General features: G+C 45.1%; 1 protein-coding gene across 1 annotated transcript; it reads left to right on the forward strand.

The window, feature by feature from the left end:
* Positions 1–1,322: 1,322 nt before the first annotated feature.
* DLAT (dihydrolipoamide S-acetyltransferase) lies at positions 1,323–13,609 on the forward strand. The gene is made up of 14 exons (XM_061592283.1): positions 1,323–1,793; positions 4,089–4,190; positions 4,542–4,666; positions 5,356–5,527; positions 6,106–6,232; positions 6,797–6,993; positions 7,613–7,757; positions 7,856–7,923; positions 8,546–8,650; positions 9,463–9,570; positions 10,283–10,398; positions 10,643–10,805; positions 10,992–11,128; positions 11,819–13,609. The coding sequence occupies exons 1-14, from the start codon at positions 1,548–1,550 to the stop codon at positions 11,946–11,948; spliced, it is 1,941 nt and encodes a 646-aa protein (XP_061448267.1). The 5' UTR covers positions 1,323–1,547; the 3' UTR covers positions 11,949–13,609.
* The last annotated feature ends 916 nt before the right edge of the window (positions 13,610–14,525 follow it).

Genomic DNA, 14,525 nt, shown 5'->3' on the forward strand with positions numbered 1-14,525 from the left:
AGGGGTTTTCAGAGTAGAACTGGAGAGCTGGGTTCAAATAGGTGACTTTGAGCTAGTTTATTTGTTCCATTTATATCCCCCACCTTTTCTTCAAGGAGCTCAAGGTGGCAGACATGGTTCTTTCCCTCCTTATTTAATCTCCACAACAACCCTGTGAGGTATGTTAGGCTGAGATGTAGTGACTGGCCCAAGCTCACCTGGTGAGCTTCATGACTGAGTGGGGATTCAAACCCTGGCCTCCCAGGTCCTAGTCGAACACTCTGTAACCACTATACCACACAGGCTCTCTAGGCCTGATACACCACTGGGGTGTTGGGTGTGTAAAAAGTGAGAAGCCTGAGCTGCTGGCAGGATAATATAAACATATATTGGGCAGACAACAGTGAATTCAGTAGAGTAAAAATGTATTTTTCTGTTTTGTGCTTTCATGCTCTTATTATAAGCAGGGCCTGCAACACAATGTTGTAATGTGTAGGGTTCCCAGCTCCTATTTCCAGCCACTCCAACCAATTCCTACACACAGACATACATGCCGGCGTGCATGCAAACATGCTTTCCTATCAGCATTTGGCAATCTGTGCCCACTGAGTGTGCTCAATCCTTAATCAGCTGCTTTGGGGGATTCCCCACTTTTTATCTGATGCAGGATTTTGTATTTTAACTTTGACAAGACTTGGGAATCCTTGTTTTAAAGGCTGAAAAGAGCATAGACCAGCTTTCTGCAGCCTGGTGCCCTCTAGAAGGCTGGAATTGATGATGGGATGAATCCAGCTAACTTCCACTCAAGAGTTGTTATGTGCCTTGACTTATGGCAACCCTATGAGTCAGCAACCTCCAAGAGCATCTGTCGTAAACCACCCTGTTCAGATCTTGTAAGTTCAGGTCTGTGGCTTCCTTTATGGAATCAATCCATCTCCTGTTTGGCCTTCCTCTTGTTTTTCCAAGCATTATGGTCTTTTCTAATGAATCATGTCTTCTCATGATGTGTCCAAAGTATGATAACCTCAGTTTCATCATTTTAGCTCCTAGTGATAGTTCTGGTTTAATTTGTTCCAACACCCAATTATTTGTCTTTTTCGCAGTCCATGCCTAATAATTCCAAAGACTCCATTCTGAGCAGGGCTAGCTCTGGTACAAAAACATTATTATTATTATTATTATAGGACCAGCTCCGGATGCAATAACATTACTACTACTACTAGTAAGGCCTCATACCCATCATCCATCCACCCATCCGTGGTTCAGACAGAGAGCGCGCTCAGCCCCTCGTGACGTCAAAAGGTTGCCTTAGGCCAGAGCTGGGAGGCAGCTCCGCCCTCTCACCCGTGCTGCACGGCCCTCCCGCCCTCTTTTTGCGACAGTGTCGCGCGCAGGGTTCCCTCGCTTTACGGCGCTGCCCGCTCCGGGGAGTCTGAGGGAGGTCAAGTGGGCTCTCCTCTCTCGCGGCCTGACGGAATCCGGGGTGGGGGGACCCTTGGCGGGTCTGGGTCGCCTCGGCCTCCTCCTTTTCTTCTCTTGAGGGAGGCGCGGCGTGAGGCGAGCCCGAGATGTGGCGCGTGCTAGCGCGGCGCGCGGCCCAGCAGTGCGCGGCCCCGCGGACGGTCCGGCTCCTGCGGCCGCCGGGCGCGGAGGTCCCGCGACGGAGCCGGACCTGGAGGGCCCTTGGCATTGGCGGCGGCCTCGCCTCATGGGGGGCCCACGGGGGGAAGACGCCGCCGCTCCTGCTGCTCCGGGGAGGGCCGGCCGCGCCCCAGCCCGCCCGGCACTGGTGCACCTTCCCGTCCCACCAGAAGGTGAGTGGGGGGGCTCCTCGCACACCTCTCCCTCGTTTCGGGGGCTGGGAGACCCGCCCCAAATGGGAGTGGGGGATGGAAGGGAGTCCCCCCCCACTTTTGGGAGGGCTGCAGGTGGACGACGGGGCGCTTGCTTTGCACGCAGGGAGAAAGGTCGTAAGAAGCGCCCGGCTGCTGGGCCAGGCCGAAGAGGGGTCCGCTCCCAGTCCAGCATCCTGTAGTCTCAGTGGCAAAGCAGAAGCCCTGAAAGGGAAGCCTCGCAGGCTGGGCTTGAGCTCAGGTTTGCTGATAACAGCAAATGGTTCAAGGCGGTGAAAGCAAAAAGGGGATTGCAAGGAGCTCCAAAAGAGGCTATCCAAACTGGGTGAATGGGCGTTAAAATGGCAAATGCAGTTTAATGTAAGCAGGTGGAAAGTGGTGCACACTGGGGCAAGCCCCCCCCCCAAAAAAACCCCTTAATGTTACATATACACTAATGGGATTTGAACTGGCAAAAAGATCTTGGGGTCATGGTGGATAGGTTGATGAAAATGTCAGTGCAGTGTGTAGCAGCTGTGAAATAGTTGAATTCCGTGTTAGGGATCATTACAAAAGAGATTGAAAATAAAACTGATATCATAATATCTTTGCACAAATCTATGGTGCAACCACACTTGAAATACTGTGTTCTGCTCTGGTTGCACCTGAAAAAGGATACTGTAAAGCTGGAAAAGATCAACCAAAATGATCATGGGGGTGAAGCAACCCCCCTATGAGGAAATATTGCAACATTTGGGTTGGGTTTTTAAAAAAAGATTAGAAAAAAAGGTGAGTAAAAGGAGACATGATAGACAGTAGTATGGCAAATTCAGAAGTGCAGGGTTCCTTTATTATGGTCACAAACACGCCCCTTTCTAAGATTATACAACCTTCTAAGATTATAAAATAATCTGGCCAGTCTTGAATATTGCTTTCTGCTTCTCTTTCACTGTCACCATTTGATTGTGCTTTCTCGCTGTCAGAGATATTGCTTGAGATATTAAGTTACTGAATTCAGTGTTTATCTCCTGCTGTTAACAACTGCTTGGTGATATAGGTAGAATGCTGTCATCAGGATTCACTGTCTTTTCTGCAATTACAGAATTCTCAGTCCCCACAGCTTGTCTTGGTTTTTTAAAATATGAACCAATAAAGGCTTGCTTGCAATTGACACTCATTGGGACTCTTCTCAGTGGCTAACATACTGCTCTATCATGCTGATTAGCTCTTAGGATGCTGGAGCCATAGGGACCCTGCTCAGACCTGGCTCCCAAAAAAGTAAAGGTCTAAGACCCTCTCAGACCCCAGACAACTACACCCCTGAGGTGTATAAAATTATGTATGTATGTGTGGAGAAAGCAGCTTTTCTCCTCTCATAACACTCGAACCTGAGGTCATCCAATGAAGTGGAGCATTGGAAGTTTCAGACGAATTAAACTACGGAATTTGCTGCTGCAAGATGTAGTGATGGCATTAAAGGGTGGGATTAGAAAAATTCATGGAGGACAAGGCAACCAGTGGCTGTTAGCTATGATGGTTTTATTACCTCCAGTATCAGAGGCACTGAGCACCAGTTGTTGGGGAATCGCAACTGAGGAGAGACCTGTTGGGCTTGTGGGCCTCCCAGAGGCATCTTCTTGGCCATTATGAGAATGCTGGAGTAGAGAGGCCTTTGATCTGAGTAGGCAAGGCGCTTATGTTCTTACACTCTGCTTTTAGCCTCTGTGACCAGCATGGAAATGCAGGATACTAGCCTCTCAGCAGGCTAATAATTTTTTTGCTTTTGCAGGCTTGTAACTTTTATGAGCTTATTTACAAGGCTGATGTAAGGACCCACAATCTAGGCCTTTCTTCTTTAGTATGGGGTGGGCTGTGACTAGTGCCTTGGGACTCTTGTCTGTTTCCCTATAAGAATTATGTCTCTGCCCTCTTAATAAAGGCATCCTGTAGCCCTTTGAATATTCAAGACAGCTAGCCTATACGGAAATTTAGACAGCTTGAGTGTGTTTTTTAAACTGATTTGTGCTCTCTGTTTTCTAATGTTTCGTTGACTGATTTTGTATTTTGATTGATCGTTACCTGTCCTGGGGTCTTATAATGACAGGTAGGCTATTAGTCCGGTAACTGGACCCCCCCCCCCAAAAAAATAAAATTCAGGCTGCTTCTTTTCAGAAGGGGATATGTAGTCAGGGGCTTGGGAACTGAGAGGGAAGTCCTATTGACATTGATACTCCCAAAATGGGATGTTGCTACTCATAACAATCTGTTTCTTTGTAGGTGCCTTTGCCGGCTCTGTCTCCCACAATGCAAATGGGGACTATTGCACGCTGGGAGAAGAAAGAAGGGGACAAGATCAATGAGGGGGATCTGATAGCAGAGGTACCTTGAAATTGGCATAACTGGCTGGTCAGTAACCTTTCATACCAATCAGGTGGACAGGCTTGCTCTGGATTTGGGGCAAAATGGTGTCACTAACACCATTTGCATTCAGTGGTTTCTGAGCAAGCTTTGACAATTGACTTCCTAGCAACATCCTGAAGGAATGACAGTCTCCATTATCCGATACTTTATCCTGACCATTTGTGATTGAAAGGGAGGTGGGAATTGATATGCACTGGTATCTTTAAAAAGGTTCAGATGGTTCTTATCGGTAATATGAAGTTGATGAGATGCAGCTCAATTAAATAGGATAGTTCTTTACTGTAACAACATTGCTGTGTATGTGTGAAGGTGGAGACCGACAAAGCTACTGTGGGGTTTGAGAGCATAGAAGAATGTTACCTGGCCAAGATCCTGGTGCCAGAAGGAACACGGGATGTTCCCATAGGAGCGGTAATATGCATCACTGTGGACAAGTGAGTAGAGCTGGGAACATCTTTGTAGAATTCTCTTGCTTTCCTAATGTCTGCTCTAGTTTTCTTCACTTCTCTCCCCTCCCCTCCCCTCCTCTGCCCCACCTCTGCCAAATTACTCCCATTTTCTAGTATAGCTTCCCAAATCTTCTCTTTTTCTGGCCATCTTTTGCTCATTTCAGATTATATCCCTCCTCCAAACCCTCTTCAGCAGCAAAACCTTTTCTGGATCTCTCTATTATGTTGTATTGGTTAACCTTCTTCTGAGTCTCAACCTCTGCAATGCTAAAACATCTAAAACAAGAAATCCAAGGGTTAAAATCTAACTGGGGAACCTTTAAGATGTGTGGAGGCTGCTTGCCATTCAGTGGTCTGAAAGAGGTGCTTTTCTAGTCCATGTTCCTCTACACTGGAGCAGGGTCTAGGGATGTACCCCGGCTCAAATTAAGCCTTGCGTCTCTCTTTTCAAACCCAGTCCTCTGCTCTTTCTCCCGTTCGCCTTACTTGGCTTGAAAGTCCTTTCGGTAGGTCATGTCTCTTCTGTGTTCTTTACAGCTGCATGCTTGGGTGTGTTGTTGGGGCATGCAGATGTTAATCGGCAGCGCTGTGGGGCCGCCTGGGTGGCTGCATTTATATCTTTAGGTATGTCATCTCCTTGTACTCGCTCAAGGCTCCTTCCTGCCTCCTCCTAGACCTGAGCTTATCGATGCCTTTAAGAATTACACTTCGGATTCTTCAGCAACTGCCCCACCAGCCTCAGTGCCGCCTCCTCCTCCTCCTCCTCCTCCAGCAGCGGCTTCCCCCACACCAGCAGCTCAGCCCTCTGCTCAGGCTCCAGGCAGCTCCTATCCTCCCCACATGCAGGTATGGCACAGGCCCCAATTAATATTTCTCTCTCTGTTTGTATTCTTTACAGTTTATTTTTCTGTGCTTTCAAACTTTATTCCCATTCCTCATTGCATTGCAAAATCAGTGCAAGCCAGTAGCCTCATTTGCTATAGCAGGAGGAGCAGAACTTGCTTTGGAAATGGAGGATAAAACAAATTCTGTCCTTCTGTCAAATTGGCACATGAGGGTGGGGACGACTAGTAGTATTAGCTGGTTGACTTTGCTCCCTGCCAAGAGAAAACATACACCCTGGTTGGCTAGCTAACAAGCAGAGTGCTAGAGGGTGAGGGAGTTTCTCTGGTTGCCATTCATGTGGGTAGGAATGTCCCTCTGCCTTATCCCCTACAGTGCTGTAGGAGGAGGAGGAATGGCTATTTGGCTTACTCTTTGGGGTGCAGTTATGCCTTCAGCTTCTCTCCTTCAAATCAAGTATTGTATAAGGATGGCAGATCAGAACCGTAACAGCTTGTGGACCTTGCCTTCTGGGTTGGGGAATGTTGCTGCTTGATTTTAAGAGATCTGCTAACGAAGGATGTTGCACTCTGTTTCCCCAGATTCTTCTCCCTGCCCTCTCGCCTACAATGACGATGGGCACAGTTCAGAGATGGGAAAAGAAGCTTGGTGAAAAGCTGAGCGAAGGAGACCTGTTGGCAGAAATTGAGACAGACAAAGCTACGATAGGTGAGAAGTTTCTAAATCCTAAATTTATAATAGAGTTTTGGTGCAAGGGCGAGGAGCCTGTAGCCCTTCAAAAAAATGGTTGGATTCCAACTCCTATCATCCATAGGCAGCATGGCCAATGGTCAGGGCTGGTGGGAATTGTAGTCCAGCAACATCTGGAAGGCTGCAGGTTCCATACCCCTATTTTGGAGGATGCTGTGCCATTCACATTTCATAAAGAATAGGTAAACCAGACAAGGTGACTTCTCTTCGCTCTCTCACCCCTCCCAAAGCACTGATACTGCAGAAACCAAGCAATCTAAAACATTACCCTATCCCACTGCAGCTCTGCAAAAAGGTGCTCCAGACTTTTCCTTTTATTATGTGAAGATCTCTCCTCAGTTAATATTGCTTCTGTGGACTACATCTCCCAGATTTGCTATAAATTGCTATTTTATTTTGTAAGCAATACAAAATTAGCATGTCTGCTGGAATTTCTTTCTCTCTGTAATGGGATTATGGCTTCTTCAATATTGGTCTCAGTTATTGCTGGTTCCCTGAACAATTTCTCTCTCTTCTCTTAAGGCTTTGAAGTGCAAGAAGAAGGTTATTTGGCAAAAATCTTGGTGGCGGAAGGCACAAGAGATGTGCCATTGGGAACCCCACTGTGCATCATTGTGGAGAAGGAGTCTGACATTCCAGCATTTGCAGACTATAGGGGTTCTGGAGTGGCAGATGTCAAGCCTCCAATGCCACCACTGCCGCCACTACCACCAAGTCCTGTAAGTGCAACCTTCTTAGGGGTATCGCTGATGGGAAACAGAAGTATTGGGAGGCCCAAGTTGATCAGTTTGAGGCCAGATTCTTTAGACTTTTGCTTCTCTTACACAGGAGGATCACTTGTATCACTAGAAATTACCTCCTTGAGTCAATCCTCACAGAGGAGAGACAGGATTGTTTCTGCAATCTGCTTACCAGTGTGATGTCTCTTTTCAAATACTTCCAAGGGAAGGGACTGCCAGTCAGCATAGAGAGAAACCTTTCCTAGCTGCCCGCTGAACACTGTTCTTGAGAAGCTTTTTGTGAGTCACTGAGACTATTTAGCCCTCTTCCTGACCAATGTGTTTATTCCATTCCATACAGTCCTCTATCTTTTGTGCCTCTTCCAAGGAAGATGGACTCCTTGGCCAGCTCCCATTAGGACTCTGTGCTCTTGGCGGTCACGCCTATGCTAGCACAATTCCACTGTGGTGCTATGTACTGTACCTGAGTGGCCTGCACTGTCCCCATGCCCAACACACATCCATCTACACAGAATAGTTGAGCTCAGGTTGGGGAATTACCAAAAGCTTCCATGAGCTAGCATCTAGCTAATCACTTGGCTTTATCCTTTCTGTCAAGGCGGCAGTGGCAGCTACTCCTTCTCCATCTCAGCTGGCAGCCCCTCTGTCAGCCAAGGCTCCTGCACATAAAGGGAGGATAGTAGTCAGTCCTCTGGCAAAGAAACTGGCAGCAGAGAGAGGAATTGATCTTTCACAGGTGAAAGGTGAGTGACCTTCCCCAGCATGCTTTTGCAATCATACTTTCTGGTTCACTTGGTTAGCTCTTGCTTGAAATGCTTTCCCTCTTCTGTGTCTCCACCAGGCACAGGACCAGACGGACGGATAACAAAGAAAGATATTGAGTCATTTGTGCCATCAAAGGTTGCCCCGGTGAGTAGCACACAGATAATGCAACATCCTGTTACTTCTGCCTTGGTTGCATCAAAGTTATATACCCATTTGACAAACCTTTACTGAGGACTGTTTCCAATACATTATCTGAGCCAGGGCTTAATATCAGAACCTGACATAAGTGCCCTTGTTTCAGCCCTGGGATGTGTGAGACAATGCCTTGGAGTACATTCTAGGTGTCTGTGCATGGATACACCCACAAGTATCTTCCCCACCACTGCTCCAGGGCTTTTTACACTGCCTTTTGGTCTTCCCTTTGTGTTGGAGCTCTGATTTCCAAAGCTCCCTTGCCTTTCTGATTCTTCTCCGCCAACTGCACCAAGCCCCTTTTGATGAAAATGTTGATTTCATAAACACAAATGGGCTGCAAATTAGTCTGATGGAACAAGCATAAGGATTTGAAGCTGGGTTCTGTAGACGGGAGAAAATAAGGGAATGGGAAGGTAGCAGGGGTCAAAGCTCTTACCTTTTATATGTGCAATAACGGCAACACCTTAAAACTCATCAGTTGGAAAAAATGAGCCCTTCCTCCCATCTGCCCAACAATCCTTCGGTTCCATTCTTCACAATCATTGTAACAGAAAAGTTTCTCTGCATGCAGCCCCAGGCAGTAGAAGCAGCTCCCCTGGCTGCGCCTGCAGCAGCAGCTGCCGCCACCCTTCCCACAGGTGTCTTCACAGATGTTCCAATCAGCAATATTCGCAAGGTAAGCCATCGCCAGTCCTCCTTTAGAGAGAGTGTTAATAGCCCATGTCTCTTGTTGAGCATAATTAAAACATAGGGGCTTGGGTGAAGGCTGGTCCTAAGTGGTTCCTGATGTCAAGTGTTGGCAGCGGTTCACGAAACACGAGTTTTAGCACATATGGTTTCCAAATGCCAGCATGCCACGGGTGGTATATTGGTATATATGTGTTTTAGAGTAACATAAGGAATGAAAAAAGTGAACCCTACCCTGAGAAGCTTATCACAGGGTTGTATCCACTGTACTGCTAAGTGTCCTGTCAGTGTAAGGATTTCTGCTTGTGCAATGGGACTTTCTTCCCACATACACTCTGCTCCCTCCCCAAATCTGCTGGGGAATCCCTAGAGCAGATTTTTTTTTGGGGGGGGGGAGGGAGAGTCCCATTGCGCAAGCAGAAATTCTTGTGCTGACAGGGCACTTACTTGGCCCTAAATTGGGTTCAACCCACAATTTTGATGGGGGAAGGAAGGAGAGAATGGGGGAAGGTGAGGTAATATGGGCTCAATGGGAGCAAAAGCATATACTTGGTCTTTGTTCCAGTTGTGGGTGAGGACAAGGGGATTAAGGCCAAAGGTTTCACAGGAAAGGTGGGCTTTGAGGAGGGAGTTGGAGGAAGAGAAAGAAGTCACTCTTGACTGATAGTCAGGAGGGGATGGCTTTGTGTGGTGCATTAAAAAAAATCCCACCAAGCATAGGCCGCCCAGTTTCGGTGTGGCCTTAACCCTCAGCGGCATCTGTTGTGTCTGAATGCCTTCTCCTACTGGCTTTGCCTGCAGGTGATTGCCCAGCGTCTGATGCAGTCTAAACAAACAATACCTCACTACTATCTCTCTGTTGATGTAGACATGGGAGAAATATTGGTGCTAAGAAAGGAACTCAACCAGGTAACTTGCTGCGTGGGGGTTTGTGATGTGGCAGACTGGTGGCTGCTTTCTCATAATTTGATGTTTCCTGGAGTTTTCCTTTTGTAGTAAAGTAGAAGTTTTAACGTAATATGGACCCTGCCTGCCATCCATAGGCATTCCCGCAGTGTAGAAGTTCACATCCATCCCTCTAGTTTCCCATAGGTGTGCATTCCCAATGAAGATCGCAGAATATGTAACGTGAGATTGAAGGCTATAAGGGAAAGATGACTAATTTGGCGGTAGTTCTGTCGAAGGGTATCTCCCCTGAGAGATACAACATAATTAGGACAGAAGCAGTGGGACGTTGCAGTGTCCTGGAATTAAATCCTGTTACTGAATTGGAATGAACACCATACATTCTAGAAATGTGGCTTATGAGAAGTGCAGCGTACACAAAGTGCAATTCAGTTTGAAAACTGAAGGTGGGGAGACCATTTGAACTGAGTTATGTGGCTTTCCTGACATGGCTGTATTAGACACTTGGCCTGTTCTTGCTTGTGTGCTGGTTTCTGTGCATTTTAGTTAATGTAATAAGGTGGCTTCTTCTGTGATAGCTGACCTTGGGTAGCAATTTCTGACATTCATTGTCATTATGTGGGAAACACTGATATGAGAATCGGTCCTTTTTCAGTCTGACTCTGGCAGATGAGCAGTTTTGCAAGCATTTCCATTTTCTGTTTTGTCTTTGCAGGAGATGCCACAGGACACTAAACTTTCAGTCAATGACTTCATTATTAAGGCTTCAGCGCTGGCTTGTGCAAAGGTGCCTGAAGCAAATTCCTCTTGGTTGGACACAGTCATTAGACAGTAAGTAAATGGTCTTAAGTTAGCCAATAAACTTATTCATAACCATGCTGAAGTTTCTGGCCAAAATGGAATGTAGAGGCTGCTGTTTTGACACCATTTTGTGCAATTAGATTGAGGTTGGCTTATTGTAGAAGGCAGCAACAATTAGATTGTGAAAAATGCCTTCCAATTTCTTGTCAGTTCTGAATTTCTTTTCAATCTTGCTAGGTTCATATAGACACTCGCCCTTTTTTATGTCTTCCAGGAATCACGTAGTCGATGTAAGTGTTGCAGTCAGTACTCCAGCAGGGCTTATAACTCCAATAGTATTCAATGCGCACATAAAGGGATTAGCTTCCATTAACAAAGATGTTGTAACGTTAGCAACCAAAGCTCGCGAAGGCAAGTTACAGCCGCATGAATTTCAGGTGAGAAACATGGAGCAGGAGGGATTTCTAAAGTTGCGACTGAACTCTGGTTTTTTGAAGAGATGGGAAAAATGTTTTGTAGTGGTGATGGTAGTTTGGCAAACTGATCCTTTTCTGTTCTACAGCTGACAACACATCATGCACGATGATTTGTCAAACAGCATTAATGTATTCGTTTCCTTACAGGGAGGAACTTTTACAGTCTCAAATTTAGGAATGTATGGCATTAAGAATTTCTCTGCGATAATCAATCCACCACAGGCTTGTATTTTGGCAGTTGGTGCCTCTGAGAAAAGGCTGATTCCAGCAGATAATGAAAAGGGGTAAGTTTTTTTTTTTAAGTACCTACCTGAAAGAGGTAACGCGCAAGGGAATGTCTGTGGCCTGCTTTACATGCCATGTTAATGCATGCAAGCACTTTGTTCCTCCCATGCTCCTGGCTGTGCCATGTGGTGAGGGAAACAAGCCAGGGTAATATTGCCTAGTGTGACATATGAATCCAGGGTCATAGTTTATTTCTCTCCAAACCAAAGTATGAGCGGAAGCCAAGTCTTGTCCTTGGCTTACTTCTTGTGGCTTGGGGAACCCAAACACAAGCCCAGGTTCACAAGACTCTGGCTTGTTTTCTCCACTGAGATGCAGTCAGGAGCCATAGGGGGAGCAAAGTGCTTCTTTCTGTTAAAACATAGTTTATTTTAAACTATGGCTTAACATTCTGTGTAAAGTGGGCCAATATAGTCCTGAAGCCAGGAATAATCCAAATTTTGTTAAGAAAAAAATACTAAAAGTGGCCTCCTGACAATGACAGTATTCATGCTAATTATTAAGCCAGGATATGCACAATCTGTATGCCCACCCCACAGCCCCTCTGATGCCACTTTGCCCCTCCCTGGCTTCTGAATCTTGGTTTGTTACATTCCATTTTTTTAACAAAAATACCAAACACATTTCTTCTTCCATTGATTAGTTTGCAGAGGGTGTTGAGCATTTGAAATGTTTTTTTTCCTCCCCAGGTTTGACGTGGCCAGCATGATGTCTGTTACGCTTAGCTGTGACCACCGCGTTGTGGACGGAGCAGTTGGTGCCCAGTGGCTTGCTGAGTTCAAGAGGTTTCTTGAGAAGCCAGCCACCATGCTGCTATAATCCTTCGAGGCCACCAGGACTTTCTTAGGTCACATCACTTCATTCTAAAGAAGCTATTTATATATCTAGTGTTTAGACTTTTAAACAAATGTTCCTTTCTTTATTTTTTTAAAAATATATCTAAATATATATATATGGTTGCTGGTGATTTTTATTACCAGTTGTACAGATTAAAATGGTTTGCAAGGGCTTTCTGGAGCCAAGTTCAGCTATACTGTATTTTATACAGTGAATTAATTTGCAAACTTTTCCCCTCCTAAATAGTCCAAAGTGTTTTAAATCATGTGGAGGAGCTCATGCTTCTGACCAAGAGATCACAGACCCACCCAGCAACCTGAAGACTCCTCTGTTCCCAAAAATGGGAGCCAGATTATAAAAGCAAAGAAAGCAAAAACTGGAGTTGAAATATCTGGTGGCTGAAATCTCCTAACCAGCAAAGAAAGTGAGCCTGCTTGTGTGTTGTTCTCCCATCCTTTTAGATTAGCAGGCTGTCCAGAGGCATGGAAGAGAATAAGCTTCCTAATGGTTCACATTCCAGCTGATTGCTGGAATTCAGCAGTTAACACAGATTTTATAGCCACAGGAACTCTTTCAGAGCACTTTAATGCAAAAACTCCAATCAGATTATCCAAATTGTATGGCAACATTTTTTTAAAAAATAAGGCTAATATGTTTCTGCCAGTGAATTTTCCTAACTTCTTTTTCTTTTTTTGCATTGAAACTTTCATTTTAAGAGACTGCTTCCCCTTTAGTTTAGTGAATGCTGCTTCATGTGAATGAAGCAGAAGTCATTGTTCAGGGAATCAAAGAAAGTCAGTAGGAGCTAGAATACATGAAACAGTGTGGTCTCAACATCTGGATTCCGGTGTTTGGGTCCCCTTCCCCTTCCCAGAGTTTGACTTAGGAAGCTCTGAGAGGTGTTGAGGGTAGGTGCAATCCAAATGGGACTTCTCCTGTCATTGAAATGAATGTGAGATCACAGTCTTCCTTCATAGAAGCAGGAAAATTGTACAGAAAAGATGACCCTAGTAGTGGCTTGTGATCACTGGCTGTAATCCAGAGTAAATGGGTTGTGCCTAAGTTCCATTGAAGTCCATTAGATGCAACTACTTTTCTCTGGATCAGGGTCAGTTCTATAACAACTTTGTCTTTCACCTATCCCAGCCTTGGGGTAGTGGTGGAATTTATTTGGTCATGTAAATAGTGTACAAAAATTAAATTGCTTGAAATTGTTTTCTTTTGAAATTGTGCCCATTTGCATTGATGATTGTGTCTGTAGTGGGAAGAATACACTAATGGAAAACTCCCATATTTGCTTCCCAAAGGAATGTTAATTTACAAAGGAGGATCATGTAATAGCTCCATGGTGTGACCAGGAGAGCCAAGCAGACAGTTAATAAATATGCCCCAAATTATTCTGTACCATATGCATTGTGTTAAGTATTGTAAAGTTGTGCTACCAAATCCACTAAAGATGATATTCAAGAAGATTATACTGTGGAGATTAAATATTTTTCTGAGACCTATCTAATGTTCTGTTGATTTGGTTGCAGTTTTGCCTAAGAAGTTTTGGTAAGAAGCAAGTTGCACTTAAAATGTCCTAACTTGGTTCCAGACTGGCTAGTTAAGCCAGCTATGTTCCATTAAATGTTTGAAATTTATTAGATGGCTTCTCCTTGTCCCTGGTGCTTCATTCTTTGCTGTGGGTATGTGTGGAGCTGATCTTACTGCTCAGATAGATTGTTGAAGCTGCTCAACTATCTGAATCAATGAAACATGATTCTTAATGTGGCCTGTTAAGGGAATGGGGAGAGATTTGTCCCGTGAGTTATGAATAGCTTGCGCTACTAACTCCATAGCTGCTTTAAATATTCTTCAGTTATTTTTAGAATCCAAATTAACTAAAGCCTTGAAATGTTTGTTTCTTTGTTGTAATACAGAACATGAGTGACCTTTTTGCTATACTGACTAGTTTTATCAACAGAGAATGGCTAGTTTCTCATTTTACTTGGCTGTTACAGCAGTGTATTTTCTGCTACTGTTGTAACTGAGGAACAGTATGGACAACCTTTGAGCCAGAAAATCCTACTTCAGTTCCAACGAGCAAGTTAGCTTTTTCGATTCAAAAGATCAGGAGCAACTGGTAAGTCCATTTGCCCAGTGTTCTAAATATGCTCCCATCAACCACCTGTGTATCATCTTTAAGTAGTGCCAAGGAGAAGCATGTGTTTGGCTGCTTTCACACATGAGACTAATAGTGCTAGAGTAACGGATTAACAAGGTAGTACTTCTGTCCCGATTTCTAAAATCCCTTTCACACTGCAGTACCTCTTGCGATAAGGAACAGTACTTGTTCAGCCGATACAGCAGCTTTTCGAGCAACTTTCTTTCACACAGCTTGTTTTCGTCCCTCACCCATGCACATTGTTCCCCACTGTGTTAGGAGGTCCAAGATCTTGTCCTGTCGCCATGCAAGCCCTCTCCCTTTAGGATCTGACTTTTTAAATTGTTTTAGTTGTATCAAGAGGGGTGGGTGGGGGTGGGAAATGCTGCTGCTATCTGCCCCGATGCCGGAAT

The sequence above is a fragment of the Rhineura floridana genome, chromosome 12, assembly GCF_030035675.1.
Source record: "Rhineura floridana isolate rRhiFlo1 chromosome 12, rRhiFlo1.hap2, whole genome shotgun sequence".
Lineage (NCBI taxonomy): Eukaryota > Metazoa > Chordata > Lepidosauria > Squamata > Rhineuridae > Rhineura > Rhineura floridana.

Excerpts from the sequence above, each read along its gene's own strand:
- DLAT (XM_061592283.1), top strand. The coding sequence starts at position 1,548 with ATGTGGCGCGTGCTAGCGCGGCGCGCGGCCCAGCAGTGCGCGGCCCCG. Across the intron at positions 7,758-7,855 it reads TGATCTTTCACAGGTGAAAG|GCACAGGACCAGACGGACGG; the intron begins GTGAGTGACCTT and ends TGTCTCCACCAG. Across the intron at positions 11,129-11,818 it reads CCAGCAGATAATGAAAAGGG|GTTTGACGTGGCCAGCATGA; the intron begins GTAAGTTTTTTT and ends TTTCCTCCCCAG.